This window comes from Anolis sagrei, chromosome 2, assembly GCF_037176765.1.
Source record: "Anolis sagrei isolate rAnoSag1 chromosome 2, rAnoSag1.mat, whole genome shotgun sequence".
NCBI lineage: Eukaryota > Metazoa > Chordata > Lepidosauria > Squamata > Dactyloidae > Anolis > Anolis sagrei.
The window spans coordinates 179,190,457-179,218,207 of record NC_090022.1 but is presented as its reverse complement, the minus strand read 5'-3'; the positions used below and the strand labels follow the sequence as shown (position 1 = coordinate 179,218,207).

The 27,751-nt window shown below is 42.0% G+C and overlaps 1 protein-coding gene across 3 annotated transcripts; it reads left to right on the top strand.

The window, feature by feature from the left end:
* Window positions 1-583: 583 nt before the first annotated feature.
* Window positions 584-24,191, top strand: PORCN (porcupine O-acyltransferase). 3 transcript variants are annotated; one of them, XM_060763121.2, is made up of 15 exons: window positions 584-667; window positions 4,112-4,256; window positions 6,351-6,543; window positions 8,450-8,493; window positions 8,886-9,067; window positions 10,754-10,884; window positions 12,415-12,429; window positions 14,853-14,867; window positions 14,963-15,088; window positions 16,433-16,533; window positions 18,225-18,301; window positions 19,549-19,612; window positions 20,543-20,628; window positions 21,484-21,594; window positions 22,862-24,191. In XM_060763121.2, exons 2-15 carry the CDS (start codon window positions 4,121-4,123, stop codon window positions 22,961-22,963), a joined length of 1,383 nt encoding a protein of 460 aa, XP_060619104.2. In that variant the 5' UTR covers window positions 584-667; window positions 4,112-4,120; the 3' UTR covers window positions 22,964-24,191. The 3 variants fall into 3 exon arrangements, with proteins under 3 accessions (XP_060619104.2, XP_060619105.2, XP_067320309.1); XM_067464208.1 differs by lacking the exon at window positions 584-667 and adding an exon at window positions 965-1,066; XM_060763122.2 differs by lacking the exons at window positions 12,415-12,429; window positions 14,853-14,867.
* Window positions 24,192-27,751: the final 3,560 nt, after the last annotated feature.

Genomic DNA, 27,751 nt, shown 5'->3' with positions numbered 1-27,751 from the left:
ATCCAGATTATTTGCTGTGTACCGTATTATCCGGCAGTGTAGACTCATATAATCCAGATTATTTGCTGTGTACCATATTATCTGGCAGTGTAGACTCATATAATCCAGATTATTTGCTGTGTACCGTAGTATCTGGCAGTGTAGACTCATATCCAGATTATTTGCTGTGTACCGTATTATCCAGCAGTGTAGACTCATATAATCCAGATTATTTGCTATGCACCGTATTATCCGGCAGTGTAGACTCATATAATCCAGATTATTTGCTGTGTACCGTATTATCTGGCAGTTTAGACTCATGTAATCCAGTTCAAGGCAGATAATGTGGATGATCTGCCTTGATATTCTAACAACACAGAAGGGCCCTGCGTTAATGCTACCCTGTAGGTGCTCCCACACACTCAATCTCTGTTCTCTCCCCAAATCTTCTCCTCATTGGCTGTTCTCTCTGAGCCCGGCCCTCCCCCTCGGCGCTGATTGGCCGCTCCGCCTCTCCGAATCCTTCTCCTTGGCGTCCCCATTGGTCCCTGTCCTCGACCCGCCTCCAATTTTAAAAGGGATTATTGCACCCCTTTCCCTTCCCAGGTGGGGGGAAGGGGGTGGGGAGCCGAGGAGGGCGCCGAGAGAGGCAGATCAGGGCCAGGAAAAGCGCCGAGGGGCAGCCCAGGTGAGTGGCCCTGAAGCCGGTGCCTGTCTCTTTAAGAAGCACAGCTGGAGGGAGGCCTGGGAACAGCTGGCCTGGAAGGGAAAGGTGGGATGGGGGTGGGAGAGAGGGGGGATTATAAGTATGGCTTAGACACAATTATTCATTTTCCCCATATTTCCCTGCAATGCAGCCCATCTGCATTCAGGATCATTTTGTCTCCCTGCATCTCTGCATACCAGTCCCTGATGGCGACTTTCCCTTTGTCTAAGCATCCAGGCTCTCTCTCTTTCTCTCTCTTTTTACTCCTCCCCCAGCATTTCCTTCCTGTCTCTGCATGTGATCGCCACACAACCAGCAAATCCAGTGGATCTATCTTCCCAAGGGCCTGCTGCTCGAAATCCACCTTGGAATCCCTTTCATGTAATTGTAACCCTTTGCAGTTTGCATTCCTCCTCCCTCCCCCATTCCCCTTCCACACAGCCCTACATCCCAGAATATCAAGGCAGAAAATCCCACAATATCTGCTTTGAAGTGGGATATCTGAGTCCACAATGCCATATAACCCAGTTCAAAGCAGGTTTTATACAGTTGTGTGGAAGGGGCCAAGGTCTTTGGCCTTCTCTGCAAAAGAATGTGGGTACCTCACTGAACTACAATTCCTAGGATTCCATAGCATTGAACCAGGTCAGTTTAAGAAGCATCAAACTACATTCATTCTACAATGTAGATGCACCCTTAGGCCCCTTGTACACTGCTGCATAAAATCCAGATTATCTGATTTCATAGTATCTTAGAATAATAGAGTTGGAAGAGACCACATGGGGCATCTAGTCCAACCTCCCCACCATGCAGGAAAAGCACGATTAAACTACCCCTGACAGATGGCCATCCAGCCTCTGTTTAAAAGCTTAGAGGGAAGGAGCTTCTGCCACACTCTGAGGCAGTGAGTTCCACTGTTGAACACCTCTTACAGTCAGGTAGTTCTTTCTAATGTTCAGGTAGAATCTTATTTCCTGTAATTTGAACCCATTGCTCTGAGTCCAAGGGCCCTTCCACACAGCCCTATATCCCAGAATATCAAGGCAGAAAATCCCACATTATCTGCTTTGAACTGGGTTATCTGAGTCCACCCTCAGATAATGTGGAATTTCCTGCCTTGATATTCTGGGATATAGGTCTGTGTGGAAGGGCACTTATTTTCCAGGGCAGCAGAAAACAAGCCTGCTCCCTCTACCTTATGGCATCCATTGAACTGGATTATATGATGGTGTAGAGTAACATAATCCAGGTCAAAGCAGATAACCTGGATTTTATATGGCAGTGTAGATCTCGGTTAAAGTTGTTAGTGTGGTTGGACAATATTCTTCAAGGAAGAGCCTTCTCATCCCTTTTTATTAGGAACTATTGTGCTTTCTGGAGAAACATGCCTCTATTTTTATTTTAAACTGGCTTATAAATCAGTTTCCTGGAACCACTGAAGAATTATTTGCAGGTGTATTGGTCCCCTTCTACACTGTCATATACTCCCAGTTTTCAAAGCAGATAATCCACATTGTCTGCTTTGAACTGGATCATATGAGTCTACACTACCAGATAATCCAGTTCAAAGCCAATAATCTGGATTTTATATGGCAGTGTAAAAGGGACCTGGCACACACTGACATACACACAAATATAGGAAATAAATAAATTAAATAAATACCTCTCTTAGGAGGTTCCTTCATTTTGCTTCCTAAAGACTCCCTTGTTTGGGATGGGAGACCTTATGGTCTTCCCTATCAATTTGATCAATCCGATTTCCCTGTTCAGAAGGTATTGCTTGTTAACTTGCAGGATGTTATACTTGGAGGCAGAGCAATGCAGGTATTAATTCTCCTCCCATAATGTAATCAAGTATTATTCCACACATGGAGAGAAGAAAGGCTGGTAATGAATGGAGTCCCATTTCCTTTCAATAAGCCTATTTAGATAGGGAGGCCTTATTCGCCAGTGGGACAGAAAAAGCCTAATGCTTCCATACAGAAAAGTGGTTCCCAGCCTTTTGTCATCCAAATGTTTTGGACTTTGGCTCCTACAATTCCTAACAGCTGCTAAACTGGCTGGAATTTCTGGGAGTTGTAGGGCAAAACACCTGGGGACCTACAGGTTAAGAACCACTATATAAATAAAAATGTAATGTTAGTTTGTGGGATTAACATAACTCAAAAACCACTGGTTGAATTGACAACAAAATTGGACACAATACACCTATCAGGCCAATGAGCGACCATCGCTCATAAAAACACTGAAAAACACAGTGGAAGGGACTTAAAAAGCTGAAAAAGGAAAAAGATGCTACAGCGCATGCGCAAAAACAACTCCCCCGGCATACAAAACACACAATAGCATATCCATACTCTCTTCTGGACTACAGCTTCCAGCATCCCCTAGACCAGGCCCTTTAGGAGAGGAGGATGATCCAAATGCACTTCTTCCAAGATGCAAGCTTTCTTCTCCTTGGATCTCTTTTAGAGCATCCCAATCCCGGCATGTTTCCAATTTCCTATTCCTGGACTGCAACTCCCAGCAATCCTCCAGATAGCTAGATTAGATAGAGATAGGTAAGTAGGTAGATCGATCAGGAGGACTGCTGGGAGTTGCAGTCCAGGAATAGGTAGAGAAGGAAGAACAAGGAGAAACAGGTAGGGAAAGAAAAGGGGGAGGAAGGGAAGAGGAAGAGAAGGAAAGAAGAGAAGGAAAGTAAAAAAGGGAAGGGAGGAGAGAAAGAAAGAAGAAGAAAAAGAGGAAGGGAAGGTTGGCCACAGCAATGCGTGATGGGTACTTCATATAAAATGATATGCATAGCACACATACATATAAATATTGGAAGAGCTGTTTCTTGATCCATGATGGAGTTCAAGGTGACATCCATGGAATTTACAAGCAGACTTCTATCCAGACCCCAGATCTACATAGCTTCAGCAGAGGATGGCATTGTATACTCTCAACCCAAGGCAATGTTTAAATTAGACTTCCTAGAGTTGCAATTTCCGTGGTTTAATGTTAACCTGAAAGGAAGAGGGAGAAGCAATATCCCTCCAAATATAGACCATATTTTACCCAAGGTAGTCAGCAGGATTGTACAAGATTCCCACGTAAGAAATGTGGCCTGTTGTTTGGATGAATGAAGATCAGCAAGAAAATTGGCTTGTATGGTTACGGTACAGTCAGCATGCTCTGAAACTGCAGAGCTTCAAAATAGCATATTATAAGGAATGTATTACTTTTTTGAGGGGTAATGAGGGTGCTTGGATTGGAGACCCCAAAGAACACTGGATGCTGAAAGCTATATTTTCACCTGGGTATCTTAGCTTGTCTTCCTTCAGGAGTCAGCTCCATGAGCTGGACCAGAACTGCCCAGTAACCAGGGCTGGGATCAACCCTTTCCACTCCTCTTGAGATCCCTTTGCCTTTGTCTTCCTCCAGGTTGTGGCCATGACCACTTACACGCGGGAGGAATTCTACCAGCAGCTGCTGAGCGGCTGTGTGCTGCCCACTGCTCAGCAGGGCATTGAACAGGTGTGGACGCTTCTGCTCTTGTGCCTAGTATGCCGTATCCTTTGGAGACTCTGTAAGTATGAATATCTAGAGGTGTATACCAGGGTTGGATTGCCAGTTCCCATCATTCCCTAGCAAACATAGCCAACACTGTGAGTCATTGGAGTAACACTACAGCATCATTAAGAGGGCAGTATCTTGACCCATTCTTGCTCTGGGCAAGTGCATGATGCAGTTGGCCCACAAACCCCCACCCCACAAGTCAACAATTGTGTGGGGGTATTTTTGCCCCTAAAAGTTGTCTCAGGCTTAGTGACATGGGGCTACTCATGCTATAGTCGGAAGGAGTTGGACAATTTTAGGCCTTGAAACCAATTCTTTTCCAAGCTCTGTTTAGGAGATCCTGCAGGAGTTTCTTCTCTCTTCCCCAAGGGAAGTAGTGGCTAGTGCTTCCCATGCCAGTAAGACTGAATTCATACCATGTTGTAATTCAGGCTTCTCAAAGATGCTGAACCCTATTCATGCTGAACCCATGGCCCCTCGGCTATGGAATGCCCTACTCATAGACATCAGGCAGGCCCCTTCGTTGCTGGAGTTCCGGAGGAAGGTCAAGACGTGGCTCTATGAACAGGCGTTCGGTCAACATGGCAATTGAACTCATGAAGACGGTATAAATGAACAAGGAATGGTAGAAGGATTACGAGAACGGAATCTGATTTTTACTGAGGCGTTGATGACTATGTTGTGTTGTTTGTATTGTCCGTTGTGTATACTGTGTTTTTAACTAATTGTTATTGTAATAAATTGCATTGTAAACCGCATTGAGTCGCCGAATTAGGCTGAAAAATGCGGTATAAAAATAAAGCAAATAAATAAAATAAATAAATATTCCTAATTCTTTTTGTCATGTCAGAAGTGACTTGAAAAACTGCAAGTCGCTTCTGGTGTGAGAGAATTGGCCGTCTGCAAGGACGTTGCCCAGGGGACGCCCGGATGATTTGATGTTTTTATCATCCTTGTGGGAGGCTTCTCTCATGTCCCCACATGAGGAGCTGGAGTTGATAGAGGGAGCTCATCCGCCTCTCCCCGGATTCGAACCTGCGACCTGTCAGTCTTCAGTCCTGCCGGCACAGGGCTTTAACCCACTGCGCCACCGGGGGCTCCTTCCCTCCTATTCCTAAATAAATCCAGTCTATTCCTAAATAAGTCCAGAGATAGGAAATATATGAATCCAAAATCCTCTGGATGCTACAAGATTGCAGTTTCCAACACCCCAAATTCCTGGATGTTTTGTGATAGGGCTGATAGCAGTTGCAGTCCAAGAACATCTAGAACACTTTTCTTTAACTGTTGATATCAACCCTAAGTAGGGGCCCCTTAGCTCAGTGTTGGGATTAGAAATATTTGGCAACAGTAGAAGGTTTCCAATGAATTGGTTGTTGTAGACCAGGGGTCCTCAAAATAAGGCCCAAGGGCCAGATACTGCCCTCCTAGGTCATTTACTCGGCCCTCACTCAGGTCAACCTAAGTCTGAAACTATTTGAAAGCACACAACAACAACAACAACATTATCTCATCAGCCAAAATCAGGCCCACACTTCCCATTGAAATACTAATAAGTATATATTTGTTAATTTTTTTCTTCATTTTAACTATTGTATTGTTTTTAAGTGTTTTTTGCATTACAAATAAAATATGTGCAATGTTCATAGAAATTCATTCATTTTCTTTCAAATTATAATCCGGCCCTCCAGTAGTTTGAGAGACTGTGACCTGGCCCTCTGTTTAAAAGATTTGAGGACTCCTGTAGTAGACATTTACACAAATCTACTGTGCCGTGTTTACAGTGGACTTTATAGAAGATATTTCTGCTACTTTTCATAAAAAATTAAAATCAGCTTATGTAGCAATCCTTGCAAATACTGATTTGTTATCAACAAATGTTTGATCTTATACCTACTTAATATATCTGGGTTCACATAAAAAATTCTTAGGCCAAAAAGAGTCACATGTGGAAAGGTTTAAGAAGTCCTGGTCTAGATTGCCACATGCTCCCCAGAGCATCCCAGGATATATGAACAAGATATTTTGACTCGGAACACAAGATCATCTTAAGTCCCTCTATGTGTGCATCCCTCTCTTAACTGTCTCTTCCCTTCCTTTGCAGCCCTGCCATCCTATGCCAAGCACCTGAGCACAGTAGCCAGTGGCTTCTATGCCCTCTACCATTTCTTCCAGCTCCAAATGGTGTGGGTTGTACTCCTCAGCCTCCTGTGCTACCTTGTCCTGTTCCTCTGTCGCCATTCCACCCAGCGCGGTGTCCTCCTTTCCATTACCATCCTCATCTATTTGCTCATGGGGTGAGTAGAAGATTGGAAAAGAGAGGGCACAAGCATTTGTCACTGACAAGCTGCTGAAGTTAAAGGGAGAGGCAAGAAGAATAAGGCATCTCCTTCTATGAACCGGCGCAAGCTCTAAGATCTTCTGGGGAGGCCCTCCTTTCGGTCCCACTACCGTCTCAAGCGCAGTTGGTAGGGACAAGAGAGAGGGCCTTCTCAGTGGTGGCCCCCCCATCTCTGGAACGTCCTTCCAAAGGAAGTAAGACAGGCCCCATCCCTCCCCTCCTTTTGTAAGAGCTTAAAGACCTGGTGGTTTCAACAAGTCTTTGAAAACGACCAGTTCTAACTCAGTCTGAGACATTGTCTAATGCGGCCTTATTCTTCCTACCAATTACCCAGATTCTTTCCTCTAATCAGCCCTGGAATGGACAGCCACAGACCTAATATTATTTTTGCCCGTCATAGTATTGCACTTAATTCCCGGGCCCCTAGAACTTTTTGGGCTTGCACAAATCTTGGCCCAGCCTTTTAATTGCCTTGAACAGGCTGGATTACTTTTAATATATGTGTGTTATGGTGACAATTTTTATGCTTATATTTTGTTTTGTTAATCTTATGGTTATGTTGTTTTTACTCTGTATGTTTTGTGATGTTATTTGGGAACCGCTCTGAGTCCCCTCGGGGAGATGGAGCGGTATATAAATAAAGTATTATTATTATAAGGGAGAGGGTACTAGACTCAAACAACAGAAACCTGGTAAGAAAAATCTGCATATTGACAAATTATAGCTAGGATAGAAGGGCCGTGCTTCATTAGTGGGTTGGTTTGATAACCTTTGAACTGCAATTGATGGTGCCCTCCATTCTTTCCTCCAGCTGCATCCCATGTTACAGTGCTTAGTAGCCAAGGTCACTCAAGGTGGCACTTGAGACAGAAAAACCCATAAGCATGTGAAAATGTAAAGTAGTCATGAGTTGAATAATAATCGGTCACTATATGTCATCCCAAAGCAGCTGCCCGAAACAGGCATCTTATTATTCTTGATGGAATTTGGTATTTGTGAGAGAAAAAGCTGGGTGTTATATAGAGAGCATCAGTCACTGGGTGAGAAATTTCAAAGCTGCTGTAACCGAAGCATCCTGAGAGGCTGTTGAGAATGAGATGAGAGAAACTACGCCAAGCAAAATGGCACTTTCAAATGCAAAGCAGGCTAAAGCAACAGGCAGGGAAACTCATCAAATGGGAAAACAAGAAAGGACCAATAAGAAAAAAGATTTGATCAATTAAAGAAGGAAATCACTATGTAGTACACAATAGGATTCCAGTAATGGTTTCCAAGTTTGTTGGGATTTGTAAATATGTCCAGGGAAATGAGATCAGTACCAATAAGTGAAAATATGGACAATAATTATTTCACAGCTCAAAAACATTCCTTTTTGTATTATAACTTATGGGCATAGTAGCGAGGGTTTCTGGGAGGTGTAGTCCTAAACATATTTTTCCTATCATCGACCAGTTTTTCCAGTCTCAATAGTAGCTTACCACTTGTGGGTCAGATGTCTAGCTCTTTTTTGTTCCTTTTTATTGGAAAGCCTTGTGAGAGAAGCAGAAAGAACATGTCTTTTCAGAAAGGCAGTCAGAGGACTGCATGTCAATTATGTTTTATTGTTGTTGTAAGCCTTCAAGTCCTTCCCATCTTGAAACAACCTTAAGGCAAACCTATCACATAATTTTCTTGGCTTGACTTTGCCTCCTTTGCTGAGAGAGTGTGACTTGCCCATGTCACCCAGTGGGTTTCCATAGCTGAGTGGAGATTGAATCCTGGCCTCCAGAGTCATACTCCAACACTCAAACCACTTCACGACACTTGCTCTTTGATTACTTTGACATACACACAAATTATCAATATTTCTCTATGCTTTACAGGGAAATGCACATGGTGGATACTGTGAGTTGGCATAAGATGAGAGGTGAGTATTAAACCAATCTGGGCATACGTATCTATGTGCCTTCAAGTCACTTACTGGGATAAAAATAGAATTTTGGTGTCCTTCTATAGATTATTTGTCTTGTAAGATTCTGGGAATTTTTGGGTTTTCTGAGCATGCTGATGCCTCCCTCTTTTTTCTCGGTGGCTCTGTTTTGGTTGCCATCTTTTTCAGAATTTACTAGTTAAATTCTGAACAAAAGAACATATATTGGTCCTTTCTATACAAGTCACATTGGACTATCACTTGCAAGACCAGTTGGAATTTGAGTTTCTTCTTCCAAACTGCTCAATACTCACTGTGCCTTGGGTCAGTGAATTTTTGGACCTTACCTGTAAGGTCATAACCGCAAAATGTCTCTCACACTCCCGCAGGTGCACAGATGATTGTGGCCATGAAAGCTGTGTCATTGGGATTTGATCTAGACCGAGGCGATGTGCCAGCCATCCCCTCACCAGTTGAGTTCATGGGATATATCTACTTTGTTGGAACAGTCATCTTTGGACCCTGGTTCCGCTTCCGCACATATTTGCAGGCCGTGGAGAGCAGGAAAATGGTGAGCATCCCATGCTGTTTGTTATTGTTAAAGTGGGCAAGGTGATTGGGTTGCATGGACAAGTCATTGTTGATGGAAGATTAAAATGGCACCATCCCGGAAATGGTTCCAGCTCAGCTTACCTGTTGGAACGTATCTCTCCTTATGAACCATCTAGGAGCTTAAAATCATCTGGGGAGGACCTGCTCTCGATCCCGCCTTCATCACAAGCGTGATTGGTGGGGACGAGGGACAGGGCCTTCTCAGTGGTGGCCCCCGGCTATGGAACTCCCTCCCCAGGGATATTAGATCATCCCCCTCCCTCCTGACTTTCCAAAAAAAGTAAAAACTTGGCTTTTTGAGCAAGCTTTTGAGAATGCAGCGGAATAGATAACATGAAACTGAATGATGAACGTGGAATGGCCAGACAATGCTACTAGAAAACGATTTTAACAGGATGACACCAGTGACTACATGTTTTAATGGTTTTTATGTTTTTATATTGTTATGTTGGTTGTTTTTAATTGTATTTTTATGAATGCATGGCACTGAATTGTGCCAATCTGTAACCCACCTTGAGTCACCGTATGGTTGAGGAAGATGGGCTATAAATGTCATAAATAAATAAATAAATAATAAACAAACAAATAAATAAATACTTTTTAAACTGCCCAGGTTCACACAAAGAATTTATTTCATTTCTCCATCAGTACCATATATCCACCTAGGTTTATAGGCCAGACATTTTGGCTAGGTAAGGTTAAAGGCACCTGTAGAAAAATTACTAATTTCAAAGACATGCCTATGTTGATTTGGAGTATTAATATGCGAAAGGATCTTGAACACCTAAGGGTTCAAGATGAGATGACAAGATTGGTGCAGACTGAGCATCCCTTTTCAGGAATTTTGAAATCTTTCAAAATCCAACATTGTCCACATGGGTGGCTGAGAGATTGACACTTTTCTGATGGTTCAGTGTACACAAATATTGTCTTGTGCATAATTTTGTTGAAAACATGGTATATAAAATTACCTTGAGGATATGTTTATAAGGTGTATATGAAACATAAATAAATTTTGTGTTGAGATTTGCATCCCAGCTCCAAGATATCTCCTTATGTACATAGATGTAAATATAGGTTTTCCAAAATCCACCCAAAATCTGAAATCTAAAACACTTTCTGGTTTTAAGCATTTTGGATAAGGGATACTCAACCTGTAGCATTAGCTTTTGTATATTGCAAAATGCCTGTGCTACTAAATTTGTTTTCTTGGTCTCTGAGGTGCAACAAGAACCCTTTGCATACCTTCTTTTAAATATGTCTGTTAATTGTTCTAGTATTTTTGCAAAATACTGAAAGTAAACGTATTTCCAACTGAGGAGATAATTACATAACTGTCTGCTTTTCTTCTTCCAGTTGCAGAAATATTTCTAGAGTTAGGGAGGGGGGGGGGGGGTTCTTGATTTCAACTCCCTGAGCGTACCATGGATGGATGATTTGGATGGACAGATATGAAAGAATGGCTTTATGCTGTGTGTGATGTTGTCGTTGTTTGCCTTATGGCACACAATTGTTCCTGACTTATAGCAAACCTATCATGGAGTTTTCTAGCGCTGAAAGTGTGCAATTTTTGCAGAATCATCCAGTGGATTTCCTAGTTTAAGGATTTAAGAAAGTTTGTTTTGTTTTGGTTTTTTGTTTGTAGAGCTTCTCCTGGTTCCGGAAGGTCTGCGTCAGCTTCTTCCTCTGCCTTGTGTGCCTCATCACATCCACTTGCGTCGCTCCTTATCTGTTTTCTTACTTCATACCCCTCTACAACTACAAGCTACTCAGGAAGTAAGTGGGTTGCTCTCAGAAGACACTTCCTTCTCCCCTGACTCAGACTCTCTGTGTATACAAGTGACACTGGATTTATTAGGCCAAAAGATGGCCAGTGGATCTAAAAAATGGATCTGATTGCTAAGTAGATTATGAAACAGAGGTCCAGTTATTATTGAAAATACATTATTCTTCCCATTCTGGGCTGTTCTCTTCATTAGTCATATTCCAACCAAACCTTTAAACGTATAAGAAGCAGTGCTCATCTCATCTTATAAGTATCCCAAAGCACCAGAGACAGAAGCCATATTTACGCGCAGGTTCAATTCCAGGGAATGGCGTGAGCTTCCGCTGTCAGCCCTAGCTTCTGCCAACCTAGCAGTTCGAAAACATGCAAATGTGAGTAGATCAATAGGTACCGCTCCAGCAGGAAGGTAACGGCGCTCCATGCAGTCATGCCGGCCACATGACCTTGGAGGTGTCTATGGACAATGCTGGCTCTTCAGCTTAAAAATGGAAATGAGCACCCCACCCCAGAGTCAAACATGACTGGACTTAATGTCAGGGGACAACCTTTGCCTTTTTATTATGGAATCTATATAGTTTTATTGAAGTTTACCACAGATTGATGTTGATCTGTAGACCATCACGTTGAATCTACATAGATGTTGATCTGTACACCATCACTTTGAGTAGCGCAGCTCCAAGGGGAAACCTAGGATTATGTATTTGTTTAAATATACACATATATGTGTACGTAGGGACTACATATATTTTGCTGTTTCCCATAGAACAGTGAAACACATCTGGATTTGGCTGTGCCTATTCCAGGTTGAGTATCCATTTTTTCTAGATGCTTGGGACTAGAGGTATTTCAGATTTTGAATTTTGAGGGAAATTTGTAATACCTGTATCTTGGAGATGGGACCCAAATCGAAACACGGAATTCATGTATGTTTCATATACAACATATATACATGGAAAGTAATTGTATACACAATATTTTTAATTGTCTTCTGCACGAAACAATGTTTGCGTACATTGATCCATCTGAAAGCAAAGGTATTTTGGAGTATTTAAGACTTCCGGTTAAAGGACACTCAACCTGTATTAGAACTGTGATGTTTACTTCTTGGCATCTTTCATCACGGCATCCTAAGAGAACGACCTGGAATCTTCCCTTAAGGCTCTGAGAAATACTGTCTCTCTTAATAGATCCCTTTTGTGGAGGTCCTTTATCCAGCTTTCCTTTCTGATCCTTTCAGTTTTATTAAAGTTTTTGCAACTATGAAAGAACAACAAAGAGAATCTCCAGGCAATACCAAAATATGTAACAATCATATAAACAGCTGTGAGATTAACGAAAGTTTGACAGCTGAGATAGTTAACAGAATAGGAAGTCCTTTTAGAGGCAGATCTCCTAAAAAACTGATTGGACTGCCCTATGACTTGATAAGCTTCTTTTCTCTTCCATATCCTTCAACCTTTTCCTATCCTCCCTCTCATTTCCTTGATCCTTTCTGATGGGGATCGCGTTACTTGCAACAGGAAGCGCAAAACCAGGTAATGGCCTCTGTCAGTGTTTCTCTTTAGTTGTTTCAGTCATGGTGTAGCTGTGGCCTTCACCCCATGGCGACTTTCTCCATCCATGGCAGTCATTTCATTTGTTGCAAAGGTCTGTGATGGTTCCCTTCGTATGTGCATCATGTACCTGACATGACTCAGGCTTTCTTTTGTCTTTGTGGCCCAGCAGCCAGTTTGTCCTGTGGTTCATTGACACATTCCCATCATGGCTGAATCTATCACACAGTACGTTTGTGGGGGGCTTTTATTTCACCTTGTGTGTTGTGGCTGGTGTGTCTAATGTGTGCTCTGCACTTCATCTTGCATAGTAGCTCAGCTTTGTGCTTCATATTACATGCCTAATTCTGCCACATTCATGTATTCCAGTGTTTTTGAAGTCCTCCTGTTTTGTCTGTATCACATTGTTTACTCCTTGGCTCTGTTGCTTGATTATGACTTTTAAGAAATAGCAAGACAATTCAATAATGGTAGCACATTGTGCCTAGTGAAAAAAAAAGTAAACTGTCACTAATATGGATCGTATGGATTCTGCCTTTTACATTGAACATCAAAACATGATGATAATGATGATAATAAAAGTATGTCTTACCCTCTTCTTCTCATGGTTTGAGGAGGAGCACAATACAATTAAAACACATCATAAAAATTCAGTAAAATGTTTAATCTTAAAACCCATTTTTGTAAAACACAGATATTAAAATACATAGAACAATTTAAAATTCAGTTTAAATTGGGTAGGCCGGCTGGAAGTGATAGGTCTTCATTATGTCTTATATTCTGATAACTGATAATGGCAGCTTTTCTTCCTCATGGAAATGCAGAATTACATTGGTTATGTATCTTTTATGGAAATGGGGACCTAAGCAGTGGGAAGAAAAGGAAACAGCCTTTTAGAGAAGGGAGAGAAGGAAAGCAGATCCAATGTGAAAGGAAAAATAATATAACATCACGGTCATCTAATCTGCAGAGAATCAGCAACCAGTTCAGAAAGAAGTTGAGATTTAAACAAGGTTCCCAACCAAGTGAGGATCACCCTTGCATCTAGACCAGCAGTGGGAAATTTGTGACCCTCTGGCTAGATCCTTGACTTCTAGTTTATTTAAGCCAGTATGGTCATTTATTAGATATGCTAATGTTTATAGTTTGACAGCAACTGGTGTGTTCCCACTGCTGATCTAGTCAATATATATCAACAAAATATCAGAGGTGTGATCTGTGAGTAAAAGTCACCCAAAAATATTTCTGATGGGACTAGAAAGTCACCACTCTATATTCAACTGGTTCTGCATCCACAGATTCAATGGTCTTTTGCTGTATCATCAGCACTGTACTGCTGTGTGTAGGCATACTCTGGTGGTAGCTTCCCAATTTTTCACAGAATTTCAGTCTCTTTCTGACACTAGCTCTAGCTGTTTTCCATTTTATATGGGATTTAGCATGCATGGATTTTGGTGCCCATGGAGAGTCCTGGAACCAAACCCCCACAATACTTAGGTGTCACTGTATATATTTTTTGTAACCAAGAGACCTAGAAACTTGCTTTTTTGCTCTATACATATGCAGAAAAACAGAATAATAATAATAATAATAATAATAATAATAATCTTTATTTATACCCCGCCACCATCTCCCCCAACGGGGACTCAGGGCGGCTTACATGAGGTCAAGCCCATACAACAAATTACAATAAAGTAAGATATAAGTTACCATAAAATAAACAACATCGCAGAAAAATGCAGTACATATGACTACAATAGAAAAAATAAAAACAAACAAACAAAAGTAAACCCAACATAATGACAGGGAGCGGGCCGCATGTACATAAAATGATTAAAAACTCAGGGTGAGATAAAGGAGCAACATTATTTGTGAGTGAGAACTCGTAGAGAGACAGGGTGAAAGACTGACCTTCATACAAGGGGGGGGGGGTGTACTCCTAGGACAAAGACGTTGAGGGGAGCAATAGGTTAAGAATATGTTACTCTCCAAAAGCGCAACGGAAGAGCCAGGTCTTGAGATTCTTTTTAAAGGTTACTAAGGTAGTGGCTTTCCTAATCTCTCTGGACAAACTATAGGTCCTTCCAGACAGGCCCTATATCCCAGAACCTGATCACAGGTTTTCTGCTTTAAATTGGATTATATGAGTCCACACTGCCAGATAATCTGTCAGGAAAGGCCCATAGTTTGCTGTTTCTCAATTCATTATAAAACAATTCTGCCCCAAATGCAACTGAACCCTCTTGCAGTGCAGGTGCTACCGACTGTGGCTCTTTGTGGCTTTTCTCCTTGTGTTGTGGCTCAGTCTCTGTGCCAAGTCCTTCTGCCTCGGAATTTATTGATATTTCTTCTTTACTTCTGTTACTCATTCCTATGCTTTCTTTTTGCTGCTGGGGGCATGCCAGAAGCACCATGGTGAGGTGAGTTCCTCTAGGAATTCAGTTTCCTTTCCTTAGTAATGTACGGTGGCAAAAGTCCCCCCAGTTTCTAAGGCAGAACTTGTTTTCTGACACAGATGGCTGCGGGCTTACGAGAGTGCCAGCTCCTTCCACTTCAGCAACTATTTTGTGGGCTTCCTGTCCGAAACCACAGCTACGTTGGCAGGCTCTGGCTTCACCGAGGAGAAGGACAATTTGAAATGGTGAGTAGTATACAAAGGGATGTGTTTGTGTGAAGAGAGAAGAGAGACTGTTCACAAACTTAAATACCCTAACAGCAACATTTTGTGGAGAGAATAAATCTCTTAAGCTCTGTGTACAAATGGCCCACTACATTTAGGGGCTTAACTTTTACTGATATGATTATTTGCAAGTTTGATTAATATAGTCTCTCTAGGGATCTCTCTAACGGCGCTCCATGCAGTCATGCCCGCCACATGACCTTGGAGGTGTCTACGGACAACGCTGGCTCTACGGCTTAGAAATGGAGATGAGCACCACACCCCAGAGTCAGACATGACTGGACTTAATGTCAAGTGACTACCTTTACCTTTTTAGGGATCTCTAGGTCATCACAATTATGATACCCTTCAGTCTTCTATTCATCGAGCTAAACATGCCATCACAAAGCGACATCACACTGGCAACCAAGATCCGCATAGTTAAAGCAATGGTATTCCCCATAGTCACCTATGGATGCGAGAGCTGGACCATAGGGAAGGCTGAGCGAAGGAAGATAGATGCTTTTGAACTGTGGTGTTGGAGGAAAGTTCTGAGAGTGCCTTGGACCGCCAGAAGATCCAACCAGTCCATACTTTAGGAAATAAAGCCCGACTGCTCATTGGAGGGAAGGATAGTAGAGGCAAAGATGAAGTACTTTGGCCACATCATGAGAAGAGAGGAAAGCTTGGAAAAGACAATTATGCTGGGGAAAATTGAAGGAAAAAGGAAGAGGGGCCGACCAAGGGCAAGATGGATGGATGGAATCCTTGAAGTGACTGGACTGACCTTGAAGGAGCTGGGGGTGGTGACAGCAGACAGGGAGCTCTGGCGTGGGCTGGTCCATGAAGTCACAAAAAGTCGGAAACGACTGAACGAATGAACAACAAAAACATGCCAAATTCCCTCATTTTTTCCTCAGATGTTTTGCTCTCCACGCTTCTTAACATCCTTGCTATGGAGCCCCTGGTGGTGCAGTGGGTTAAACCCCTGTGCTAGCAGGACTGAAGGCCGACAGGTCACAGGTTCAAATCCGGGGAGAGTGTGGATGAGCTCCCTCTGTTAGCTCCAGCTCCTAATGTGGGGACATGAGAGAAGCCTCCCACAGGGATGGTAACACATCAAAACATCTGGGCGTCCCCTGGGCAACGTCCTCACAGACAGCCAATTCTCTCACGCCAGAAGCAACATGCAGTTTCTCAAGTCACGCCTGACATGACAAAAAAACACATCCTTGCTGCCTTTCTCTTAACCTGTTCCTACCTGTATACATTGTGCCCAGTGTAATGTTTATTTCCACCTTTCCCTTCTCCTCCTCTTTCTTCCAGGGATCTGACAGTGTCTCGACCACTGAATGTAGAGCTGCCACGTTCTATGGTGGAGGTGGTCACCAGCTGGAATCTCCCCATGTCCCGTTGGCTAAACTCCTGTAAGCAACCTGTCATCTGTCTTGTTATCTTTATTCAGGATGGGCCTAGCCCTAGAAGCATACTAGGTGGAGCCCTCAGCCTTGGGCACATGTGGTACATTCTCTATGCCCTCTAACAGAAGTGTAAACATTTTTCCAGTGCATTTGGGGTTTCATGGTTGTTCTTTCCTTTCATTGCCACATTTTAGAGAGGAAACAACTCCTATCTTCCTTGTTCATTAGCTGTGATAGCGGGAGCAGATAGACTTGAAATCCCAAGCATTTTGACTTCGGCATCAGCTTGGGAAGACTCTTCAAAGGAGGCATCTTCAAACTGTGGCCCTCCAGCTGTTTGGGCCAACAACTCCCAGAAGCCCTAGTCATCTTGTTCAATGTCAGGAATTTTTGGAGTTGGAGGCCCAAACAGCTGGAGGGCCAGAGTTGAAAGATACCTGTTCTAAAGTATCTAGAGTCCCTCCCTCTATTGTGAGTACTTGCAGGATCATGGGGTGGGATAGAAGTAGAACAGAAGGAGAGTTTTTCCTACTACCTTTGAATGTCAATGTATCAGTGAGTTATGAAAGTTATTATGTGACGCCTCGTATTCCTCTGGATTAAAACCACATGAAGAAGAAAGCCAGGGCCATTCACCATCCTTGCTTCCTCTGTGAGTTACTTTTGCTGTCCTATAAAAATGGGAGCAAGGTAGTGACACAATACCACTGCTTTACATACAGAAGTGGACTACGAGTATGATTTTGACCTCTGCAGAACTGGGATCCGAAACTGATTATTTAAGTGCCTATTTATTTAACTTGTATCCTGCCTTTCTCCTTGTACAGGATACAAGGCAGCTTACAATCATTAAAATAAAGTATTATTTATAGAAAAATAAAAAAACCGGTTTAGTTAAAAACAGACAATTAAAGTAACGTAAGTTGTTGTTATTGTTATATTTATTTATATCCTGCTTTTTTCTCCTCAAAGGAGACTCAAAGTGGCTTAAGTGATACATAATAAAAAATACAGCTCTATGAAACACCCTTTCCGCCACCTAAATAATAAGTCAAAAACTGATCTGAATAAAAAGGTAATTGACTGCCAGGGAGAGGAGAAGAGGAACAGGAAAAGGAAAAGAAAGGAAAGCAAACGGGAAGGAAAAGAAAGGGAAGGAAAAGAAAGGGAAGGAAAAGAAAGGAAAGGAAAGGAGCGTGGCAGTCAACCTGCTTGTGGGAAGGAATTTCATAACCTGGGAATAGTCACCAAGAAGTCTCCCATGTCTACATCAGACATTCCTGTGATGGTAATGGGACTGAAACAAAGTCTTCCCTCAAAACTTGGGCAGACTTGTCTTTCAGGAAGTGTGTAAGCCCAGATAGTGTGGAACATGACTCCTTACTTAACTTGCCCCTCACCCCCAGTCTTAGTCTTAACTCCTTAGTAGGTATTGTTCCTCTAAGCTGGCCACATCCAGGACAATTTTACTACTCCAGTGCCTGCAGAAAGGATATGGTGGAGTAGACAGGGGAAAAACAGCATCCCAAAAGCTACTAAGCTAACTGGATCTCAGCTGGGAACAAGTTACAGTAACAGCTTGAAGTGAATACCTTTTTGTTTCAATGGAGGAGGAGGTGGTGGGAAAACTGAGGATTTGTGTTTGCTTGTAGAGCAGAAGAAAAGTTGCTCAATTTTCTAAATCAATTTGTTCCTAGATGTTTTCAAGAACTCCCTAAAACTGGGCACCTTCTCGGCCATCATTGTAACCTATGCAGCTAGTGCTCTCTTGCATGTGAGTATCTTCCCCCTGCAGAAGTCATTATGGCTTGAGAATCCCTTATCCAAAATGCATGGGACCAAAAGTGTTTTTGATTTCGTATTTTTTTTTGGATTTTGGAATACCTATATTTGCATATACATACATAATGAGATATTTTGAGTAGAACCCCATTTGTCTCATAGACCACCTTTATAAACATAGCCCGAACATAACTTTATACAATATTTCTAATAAGTTTGTGAATTAAATGAAATTTGTATAGAACAACTATAAAGCAAATATGTCGCTATCTCAGCCATCCATGTGCATGTGGAATTCTGGATAAGGGATGCTTAGTTTGTTTAACCTATGCAAAGGGTACTTTCTTTTATGTGTGTTTCTCTCTCCCCACAAGACAGTCTATGAGTTCTGTTTTTTAGTAGCAACCCAATGGTACTATATTTCTATAAATTTGGGGTGAATTTGAAACATTTGTATTCTATTTTTCTATCTTAGGGAGCTCTCAGTCAGCTCAAAGGGATACAATATAGTCTTTGAGTATTGATTTTGAGGAGGCTCAGCAACCATCGGGTGTTTAAGTTGCTTGCCAAGTCAGGATGGTACCAGGCCCTGAGACCTAGAAACAACCCTTATAGTAATGTCACTAGAATCATAGAGTTGGAAGAGACCTCATGGGCCGTCCAGTCCAACACCCTGCCAAGAAGCAGGAAAACTGCATTCAAAGCAGCCCCGACAGATGGCCATCCAGCCTCTGCTTAAAAGTCTCCAAAGAAGGAGCCTCCACCACACTTCGGGGCAGAGAGTTCCACTGCTGAACAGCTCTCACAGTCAGGAAGTTCTTCCTAATGTTCAGATGGAAACTCCTTTCCTGTAGTTTGAAGCCATTGCTCCGCATCCTGGTCTCCAGGACAGCATAAAACAAGCTTGCTCCCTTCTCCCTATGATTTCCCCACACATATTTATACATGGCCCTCATCATGTCTCTTCTCAGCCTTCCCTTCTGCAGGCTAAACATGCCCAGCTCTTTAAGCTGCTCCTCATGGGGCTTGTTCTCCAGATCCTTGATCATTTTAGTCACCCTCCTCTGGACACATTACAGCGTGTCAACATCTCCCTTCAATTCCAGTGCCCAGAATTGGACACAGTATTCCAGATATGGTCTGACTCAGGCATCATTGAGCAAGCATCAGACATTTTCTAAGACTGAGAGGATGTTAGAAGTTTCTATTTTGATACTGAACCACGTCTCTTCCTCTCAGGGACTAAGCTTCCATTTGGCTGCTGTTCTGTTATCTCTGGGATTCATCACTTACATCGAACATGGTGAGCTCTTCACAGTCTTTTCTTGTTGTTTTTTTTTTTGTCCCGGTTCTTTACTCCTATCCAGCCTGCAAGAAGATAGTACAGTTCAGACATTATGATAAATCATTATTTGTTTTACATGCACGATCTGCAATAAGCCATAGATCTGTGTGCTCTGTGTCCCATCCCTCCTCTAAGTAGGAAAGAGCATTCATAGCATGTAACAAATTACTGTTTAATCTGAGCCTAGCATGTAACAAATTCATAGCATGTAACAAATTACTGTTTAATCTGAGCCTTGTTAAAACATTTATAAGGTAAATAAGTCAAGATATAAAGCTATCATTTAGATTTTATCAGCAAAGAAAATTTAACACTTAAGGACAACTAGAGATGTAACAAATAAAAATTAAGCTGGGAGTTAGTATTCTTTTGGGTTTTTAGTTCCATCTTTGTTCTGCATTAAAGAAAATGCCTATACAATAGATGCTCAACTTTCCCGTGAATTTGGGATGCAAAGCCTCCAAAATGTCAGAAGAGAAGCAAAATTTTGAAATTATATTTGCCCAAAGAACCTCTCCCTAGGAAACTTTAGGTACTCCAGTACAACTCTGTGGTCAACTTCTGGTGGAAGTTGACCGTACAGTTCTGCAGGAGGATTTCAAGATTCATCAAAAGAACATATTAATCAAACCCACAAAAGTTAAACCTGCAAATGTGGAAGGCTGATCTCAGTTTTCCAACTTTATTGTAATATTCCATTTATTTGGGGTTTTATTGCATTGTTTCCATTGTATTTGAATGTATTTATGTTTTGTAAAATGCCTTCCTGTCATTTTAAATTGCCAGGTATTTTAATAAATTGGTGCGTGTGAACCACACTTCAGACACAGTCCACTGTGGAAAAGTTAGTGGCATATTACACTAATATGTGCTTTGGTTTCTGCTCAGTTCTCCGGAAGAGGCTTGCTGTCATCTTTGATGCCTGCATACTCTCCAAGAAGTGCCAGCCAGGCTGTTCGCATCGCAACAACACGGTAAGCTATTTTGTGTAGCTTGTTGTCGACCTTTGCAACCCGAAAGACAGTTGCATCTGTCAAGTAGGAAAATTAGGTGCCACCTATGTGTGGGGAGGCTAATTAACTGATTTATAAGGCCATAAAAAGACTCCAGCAAAAAGCACTCCAGCAAAGCATGCGGGGAATGCGGAAGTACTTCATCAGTGTTGCAGATGGACGATGAAAGCGACAGCTTCCCTGGTGGCCAGAAAAAGTTAAATAGCCCTGTGTATGTCTATATAAGTTGTATGTCTAATTGGCATTGAATGTTTGCCATATATGTGTACACTGTAATCCGCCCTGAGTCCCCTGAAGGGTGAGACGGGCGGAATATAAATGCTATAAATAAATAAATAAGATGGACCTTTAAAGTCCAAGAATTGAAGGCACTGCTGGATAATGCCAGGGCAGCACCTTGAGGTGCCACCTTTCCTTGTTCCACAAGGTCTCAGGAAGAGCCCTTTCCTAGTTAAGCCTGTTGAAACCAACTTGGCAGTCAAGCAGATTAGATAAAGTGTAACTGGGCTTGAGAAAGGCAGGATAGAAATATCGTAAATAAATAAATATTTATTTGCAGCTGCGCAGCATTCCTTACCATTATGCTAGCTACACCTTGTGGGATTTGGAGTCCTTCACCTTTTGGAAGCCTGCTTGATTTCATTCCTGCTAGAGATGCTGGAGGTGGGAACTTTAGAAACCTGAGACAGACCTCGGCAAAACAAATCACAGATCCTTTTTCTTACCCTTCCTTTTTCAACATCACTCTTTGTTTTGAAGAGTCAATTCCTGCTTAGATGTAGCTTGACTAAGTCTCAATTACTTCTTGCCTTACAGAATCTGTGGGTGAATCTCCTTAATGTGCTCTTTGGAGCTCTTGCGATCTTCCACTTGGCTTATCTAGGCTCATTATTTGACATGGATGCAGATGACTCTATGGAAGAACAGGTAAGGGATGAAGAACCAGCAGGAATCATAGTCTGTGTCAAGTTCTCCCTCCTTCCCCATCTATAATGAAGTGCGAAGATATATCTTATTATAAATCTCGCCGCTTGCCACCAATTAAGAAGATTTTAATATAATATCCCACCAGCCGACGCCACTATAAAGAATGTCTTGTAATATCACAGTGCAAGCTACCAGTATAAAGGAATCAAGTCCCAGCTGATCTATATTATGATAGCGATATGGTAGCGATTATATTATGCTAGCGATATGGTAGCGATATGGTAGTGATTATATGTAATGGTAGAGTGTAAAGTACTTGTCTTATATTTATATGCTGCCACCAACCCAAGCTGTCTTAGGATTTTTTGAAATGCCGTTCTGAGGTAAACTTTTCCCTCTTCTGTCACCACTGCCCTTCCTTTGACTCCAAAGAAAGGATTGTCAGGGTTAGAGTTCTTTCTGTGATATCAGGATGTTGAACTGACTAGAAATTCTACTCAAGGATTACCGATGGAATGAGTAACAATTGAGGCTTCTTAAAAGTCAAACAGAGAAAAGATTTATTTATAAAAACGGACAACTGACTTCTTCTTTTGAGAGGCACAAACGCTTGACTTGTTACTATAGCACAATATCGTAATGGTTGCTCAAAAAGAGTTTCTAGACTTGGATACAGAGCTAATCTCACAGATTTAGCTATTGGTTACAAAAAAAATCCCTCACTCTACTTCAGCGAAATAGCAATGAGTTCTTGACTAACCTATCCCAGGCTGTCTTCTGAGTAATTAGCTAACTCTCCCCAGAGTCCTTACAGCTAACTTACTCAAACTAGAGAGCAAATCCCTTGTGTTGTCTCCCACAAGTAATCAGGATGCTGCCTGACCTTTCTTGTCAGCTATTCAGCCCTGCCCTGACACAAAACACACTCTCTCTCAGAAATACCCAGCCTCCAAACCACTTCTTCTCCCTCCAGTTACCAAATCTCCCCTATCTCATAAGCTGAAATCTCCCCCCCCCCCCAAGACTTGGCTCCTCCTCCTCTGCTCTAGCCAATCCCAGGAGACCTCCAACTCCTCCCATCTTCTATTTATTCTCCCTCAAGATGGCTGCTTTACTGGCAGACACTCTCAAAATGGAGGTTTGCCCTACTGTCTTCCCAGGCTTCTATTCTGGCCTATTGGGTAAGAATAATTACACCGTCCCTGTTTTGTCCATATCACCCCAAAACAATTTCCACTGATGTGCTCTTTTTCTCTTTCTGCTCCAGGGCTATGGCATGTCGTACACCATCCGCAAGTGGTCCGAACTAAGCTGGACCAGCCACTGGGTGACTTTTGGTTGCTGGGTCTTCTACCGTCTCATCAGCTGAACCTCTGTGTGGCCTTGAGGGGAGATGGAGCAAGAGGAGAAGGCAGGAACTGAGGTCCCTGTGTCCTCCAAAAACTTTGGATGCCCTTTCTGGATTTGGGTGCTCTGAACACTAATGGAGCCCTTTTCTCCTGGGACAGTTTGAGGGAAGGGGTCCCTTTGTCAGGATACACTTTGTGCCACGTTGCAGGAACGTCTCTTCTCATTTCCTTCGAAAGAAAGTCAGTTATGGCCCACATAAAAATGAATGTTGGGAAAGGTGGCCCTGGTAAAGTTACCTTTTCTTTAGGTACGTATAAAAAAGGAAATCCTTTTGGGATTTTTTTTCCTTGAAGGAATAATATCTGTTACCACCAGGACATTGCATCATGACGCTACAGTTCTACTGGCCTATCCATGCCCATCTTAGGCTCCCTCATGTGGTTATGTGTGGAAACTCTACCAACTCTCCTCTTTGTATGACTTTATTCAATTATTTTTTTTATTATAGCTACAGCCAGCCCTCTACATTTGCTTAATATCTCTCTAGGTATGTCTCCAGTACAGCTCTTACAGGGGAAGTAGACTATGGAATCAAACTGAAACTAGAAATTCCTAAAGAGACCATATGAATTCAATCCTCAAAAGTTAAACCCACAAATGAAGAGAGCTGACTGTATTGTCCTACTGATTCCATGCATGCTGTCCTATTCCCTTCTGTGGCTGGTTGTGGAAACCACCCTCTCTGCTCTCGTGGTATCCCAATTATCCTTAGAGTTGTTGTCTTTTTTAGCATTAAAACCTGCTAGTTGGCCAACTAGAGCAGCGATCTTTCAAACAGTATCTGGGTTTTAAAGTATTCCCTTTTCCATAACTTTAGATTTAGCAGTGTTGTATATATAATTTGCATTTCCTGAAGCTCTGTTAGCAAAGGGTTTGAGGGTTCTATTTTTTCCTGTTAATGGCAAAAATAATGAACAGATGGAAAGGGAGGATTGGGAGAACAGCTTGAAAAAGATGAACTACAGTTTCCATAATTCATAAAGCTGTATTTTATTGAAAAATAATTTTTCCAAGCTTTTGTTTGGAGTTTGGGGGTGAGCAGTTGTTAGCCATGCAGAAGAATTAGAAGAAATTATGCAGAATACTAGATTTTGTATTTATCTTTTTCTTTCTTAAGCATGTGGGCTACAAACGTGCTCCATTTTTTTTCTCTGATTGAAAATTAAAAGTTACAGAATTCTGTGGCAGATTATGTCTTGTTACTCAAAATAATTTCAGCCTCAGGATAATATTGTTTTGGTTGAATTCATCTGGAATAAAGTTCACTCTCATTCCAGTTATAGTAATATGAAACAGGCCTACATCTGCATCCGTAACTATACATTAAATGAGTGGAGAGTGGAAGTGGAGTTTTTTTTTAGCTTTTTATCACAATCCACTTTCATGATTGTGAAAAGTTAAAAAAATCCCTATAGACTCATGTATAAGTTTAAAAATTTAGCCAATTTCTAACAGGAATGCTTTGTCAAAATGAGGAGTTAAAATGAGGAGTATAATCCATAAAATGTGGATTATAACTTTCACCGGATGATTTCTGCAGGATATATTATTATTATTATTATTATTATTATTATTATTATTATTGGAAAGCTAATTTAAATATGGTTAGTTCTTTACAGTGGGTCTATGAGGCATCATCCACAAATGTGGCAAAAAGGGGTGGTAATAAGCCTGGATAACACAATTGAGTTGTACTATGTCAGAATGCAATTGGCAATCTCATTATTAAAAATGTCAACTTAAAAGCATATACAGTACTAAGATGAGTCTGCTGAGGTGGTCATACTTTGGATATGTCATAAAACAACGTGACACACTGGAACAGGAAAAAATGCTCTGGTAAAGTGGTTGGTAATGAGAAAAAAGAGTGCCTACACTACCAGTAGATTGACTCACTCAAGGAAGCCATGCCTCTGAGTTTGCAAGATCTGAGTTGGGCAGTTGATGATCTTTGAGGTCTCCCGTTTGTTGTGTCTTCATAAGTAAAATGCAATGGCAAAGAATCAAGAATTTCAGAGGCATATCATTATCCCACAAGTTGTTCTCAGCAGAATCCCAACAACCATCCTATATTATATTTTGCATAACTAAGACTTGTGCGCCAGCTGCAACCGTACCTCACTAAGGCTGATTTGGCCGGGGTGGTTCATGCCTTGGTCACCTCTAGACTGGATTACTGTAATGTGCTCTACGTGGGGCTGCCCTTGAAAATGGCTCGGAAATTCCAATTGGTCCAACAGGCGGCGGCCAGAATGTTAACTGGTGCCCCTTTCAGAGAGAGGTCAACCCTCCTGTTTAAGGAGCTCCATTGGCTGCTGTTTACTTTCTGAACCCAATTCAAGGTGCAGGTGCTTACCTACAAAGCCCTAAACGGTTTGGGACCTGCCTACCTGTGTGATCGCATCTCCGTCTATGAACCCATATGCTCCCTTCGCTCATCAGGGGAGGCCCTGCTCGTGATTCCACCTGCGTCTCAGGCACGGTTGGTGGGGACGAGGGACAGGGTCTTTTCTGTGGTTGCTCCCCGACTCTGGAACACCCTCCCAAAAGACATCAGATTAGCTCCCACATTGGCAGTCTTCAGGAAGAACTTGAAAACTTGGCTATTCCGATGTGCCTTCCCGGAATAGGAAACTTCACCACCACGTCCCAGAAGCACTTTATTAGAGTATTAAGATTCTCTGCACATTGCACTTGCCCTAAAATCCAACATGCCCCCTATCACTCCCAGCACTTTTTTAACCCGTACCCATTACTTGGCCCGGCCTGGTTTTTACCGTGTTTTGTGAATGTTTTGTTGATATTGCCTATGTTTTATTTTATTTTATTTGCTTTCAGTTGTATTGTTTTGTTGTTGTAATACTGTTGTTGTGTTGAGGCCTTGGCCTATGTAAGCCGCATCAAGTCCTTCGGGAGATGCTAGCGGGGTACAAATAAAGTTTAATAATAATAATAATAATAATAATAATAATAATAATATTACAGGATGTTGCAACCAGAGTTGCCTGAAATGTGAGGGAACCATGAGAAGCTGCTTAGGGTTTCACAAGAAATTGTGAATCAAACACAAACATTTTTATACAGGGGTTCACTGACATGAGTACACTATTTCAAGGGATCTTCCAGAGAAAAAATGTGAACATTTGTCGTTCTGCCTTCTAAGCAGATATTATGTTGATATACATCAGTGGTTCCCAACCTTTTTTTTTTTTTACCAGAGCACACTTTGACCAGGGACCACTCTCCAACATTAGTACCAAAAGGGATGGGGCTGGTCAGCTCTGTGGAAAAGAATGGAAGTAAAATAAATAAAGAGGAAGGAGATTCTCAGACTAAAATTTCGTTCTCATGCCTCACTGCTGGGCTGTGGCCCACAGGTTGGGAACCACTGATATACATGGTCATCTGTTTTGCTTCCATAGCTCCATTAATACACTACCTGTTGACATTTAGCACCGGGATTGTGGTGCAGCTGGCTGAGTGTCAGCTGCATTAAGATCACTCTGACCAAAAGGTCATGAGTTCGAAGCCAGCCCGGGCTGGAGTGGGTGTCCAGCCATTGTGTAGCCCGTTGTCGACCTTTGCAACCCGAAAGACAGTTGCATCTGTCAAGTAGGAAAATAAGGTACCACCTTGTGTGGGAGGCTAAATTTAACTAATTTATGAGGCCATAAAGAAAACTCCGGGGAATGTGGAATGCGGAAGAACTTCATTGGTGTCGTTGATGGACGATGGAAAGCAGCAGCTCCCCTGGCGGCCAGAAAAAAGTTAAATAGCCTCGGTGTATTTGTCTGTTAAACGTTATTTGTCAAACTGGCATTGAATGTTTGCCATATATGTGTTTACTGTAATCCGCCCTGAGTCCCCTGCGGGGTGAGAAGGGCGGAATATAAGAACTGTAAATAAATAAATAAAGTGGGAGCTATGATGGTTGAATGAAAAGTAATGCCTCCACCTTCGTTACTTGGATTTGGATGGGAACAGTTTAATAAATCAATCGCAAAAATAATCCTTAGAATGTGCTCTTTAACTACCACAACTCACTTTGTGACATAATCACCAGATAATTGGATACATTTCTGCCAACGATGAACAAGTTTTCGGAAGCCGTCATGGAAGAAGTCAACACTCTGTTCCCGCAACCCATCGTGCACAGATCTTAGGCTAGGCGCAAAAGGCAAAAGGCAAGGCAAAAGGCAAGAGTGCCTCACAGTGCTGGGCAGGAGCAACAGGGTTTGATAGTTTGAATTGCAATGTGCTCTTTGGTCAAATCCTTTCTTATATTCTTGGAGTTTTTTTATTCCACCTCTTTGTCTTCCCTTTGTCTTCCTCTTGCATCCTGTCCAATTGTGAGAAAAGAAAAAAAATCCATATGAAAGGGATCTAGGAGTCTTAGGAGATCGCAAGATGAACATGAGCCAAGAGTGTGGTGCTGCAGCTAAAAAGGCCAATGTGATTCTTGGCTGCATCAATCGGAGTCAAGGGAAGGAAGTCCCAGTCTGGTGAAGTCTCCTTGGGATGGTCTTAAGCAGAGACTGGATGGCCATCTGTTAAGAGGGCATTGTGTTTTCCTGCATAGAAGGGGGTTGGATTAGATGGCCCTTGAGGTTTCTTCCAACTCTACAATGAGCACTTTCATCAATTTTCCTAATGGAATTCTTATAATAATGTTTACTTTCCTTTCTCCAAACAATTGGTGTATTTTTCCTTCAGTCAAGCTCTCTGATGGCTCGACCATGGGACGCAT

Bases quoted from the DNA above. Each gene is read 5' to 3' on its own strand.
- PORCN (XM_060763121.2), top strand. From the start codon at position 4,121: ATGACCACTTACACGCGGGAGGAATTCTACCAGCAGCTGCTGAGCGGC. The intron at 6,544-8,449 runs GTGAGTAGAAGA...TATGCTTTACAG, and splicing joins CTCATCTATTTGCTCATGGG to GGAAATGCACATGGTGGATA. The intron at 15,089-16,432 runs GTGAGTAGTATA...TCTTTCTTCCAG, and splicing joins GAGAAGGACAATTTGAAATG to GGATCTGACAGTGTCTCGAC.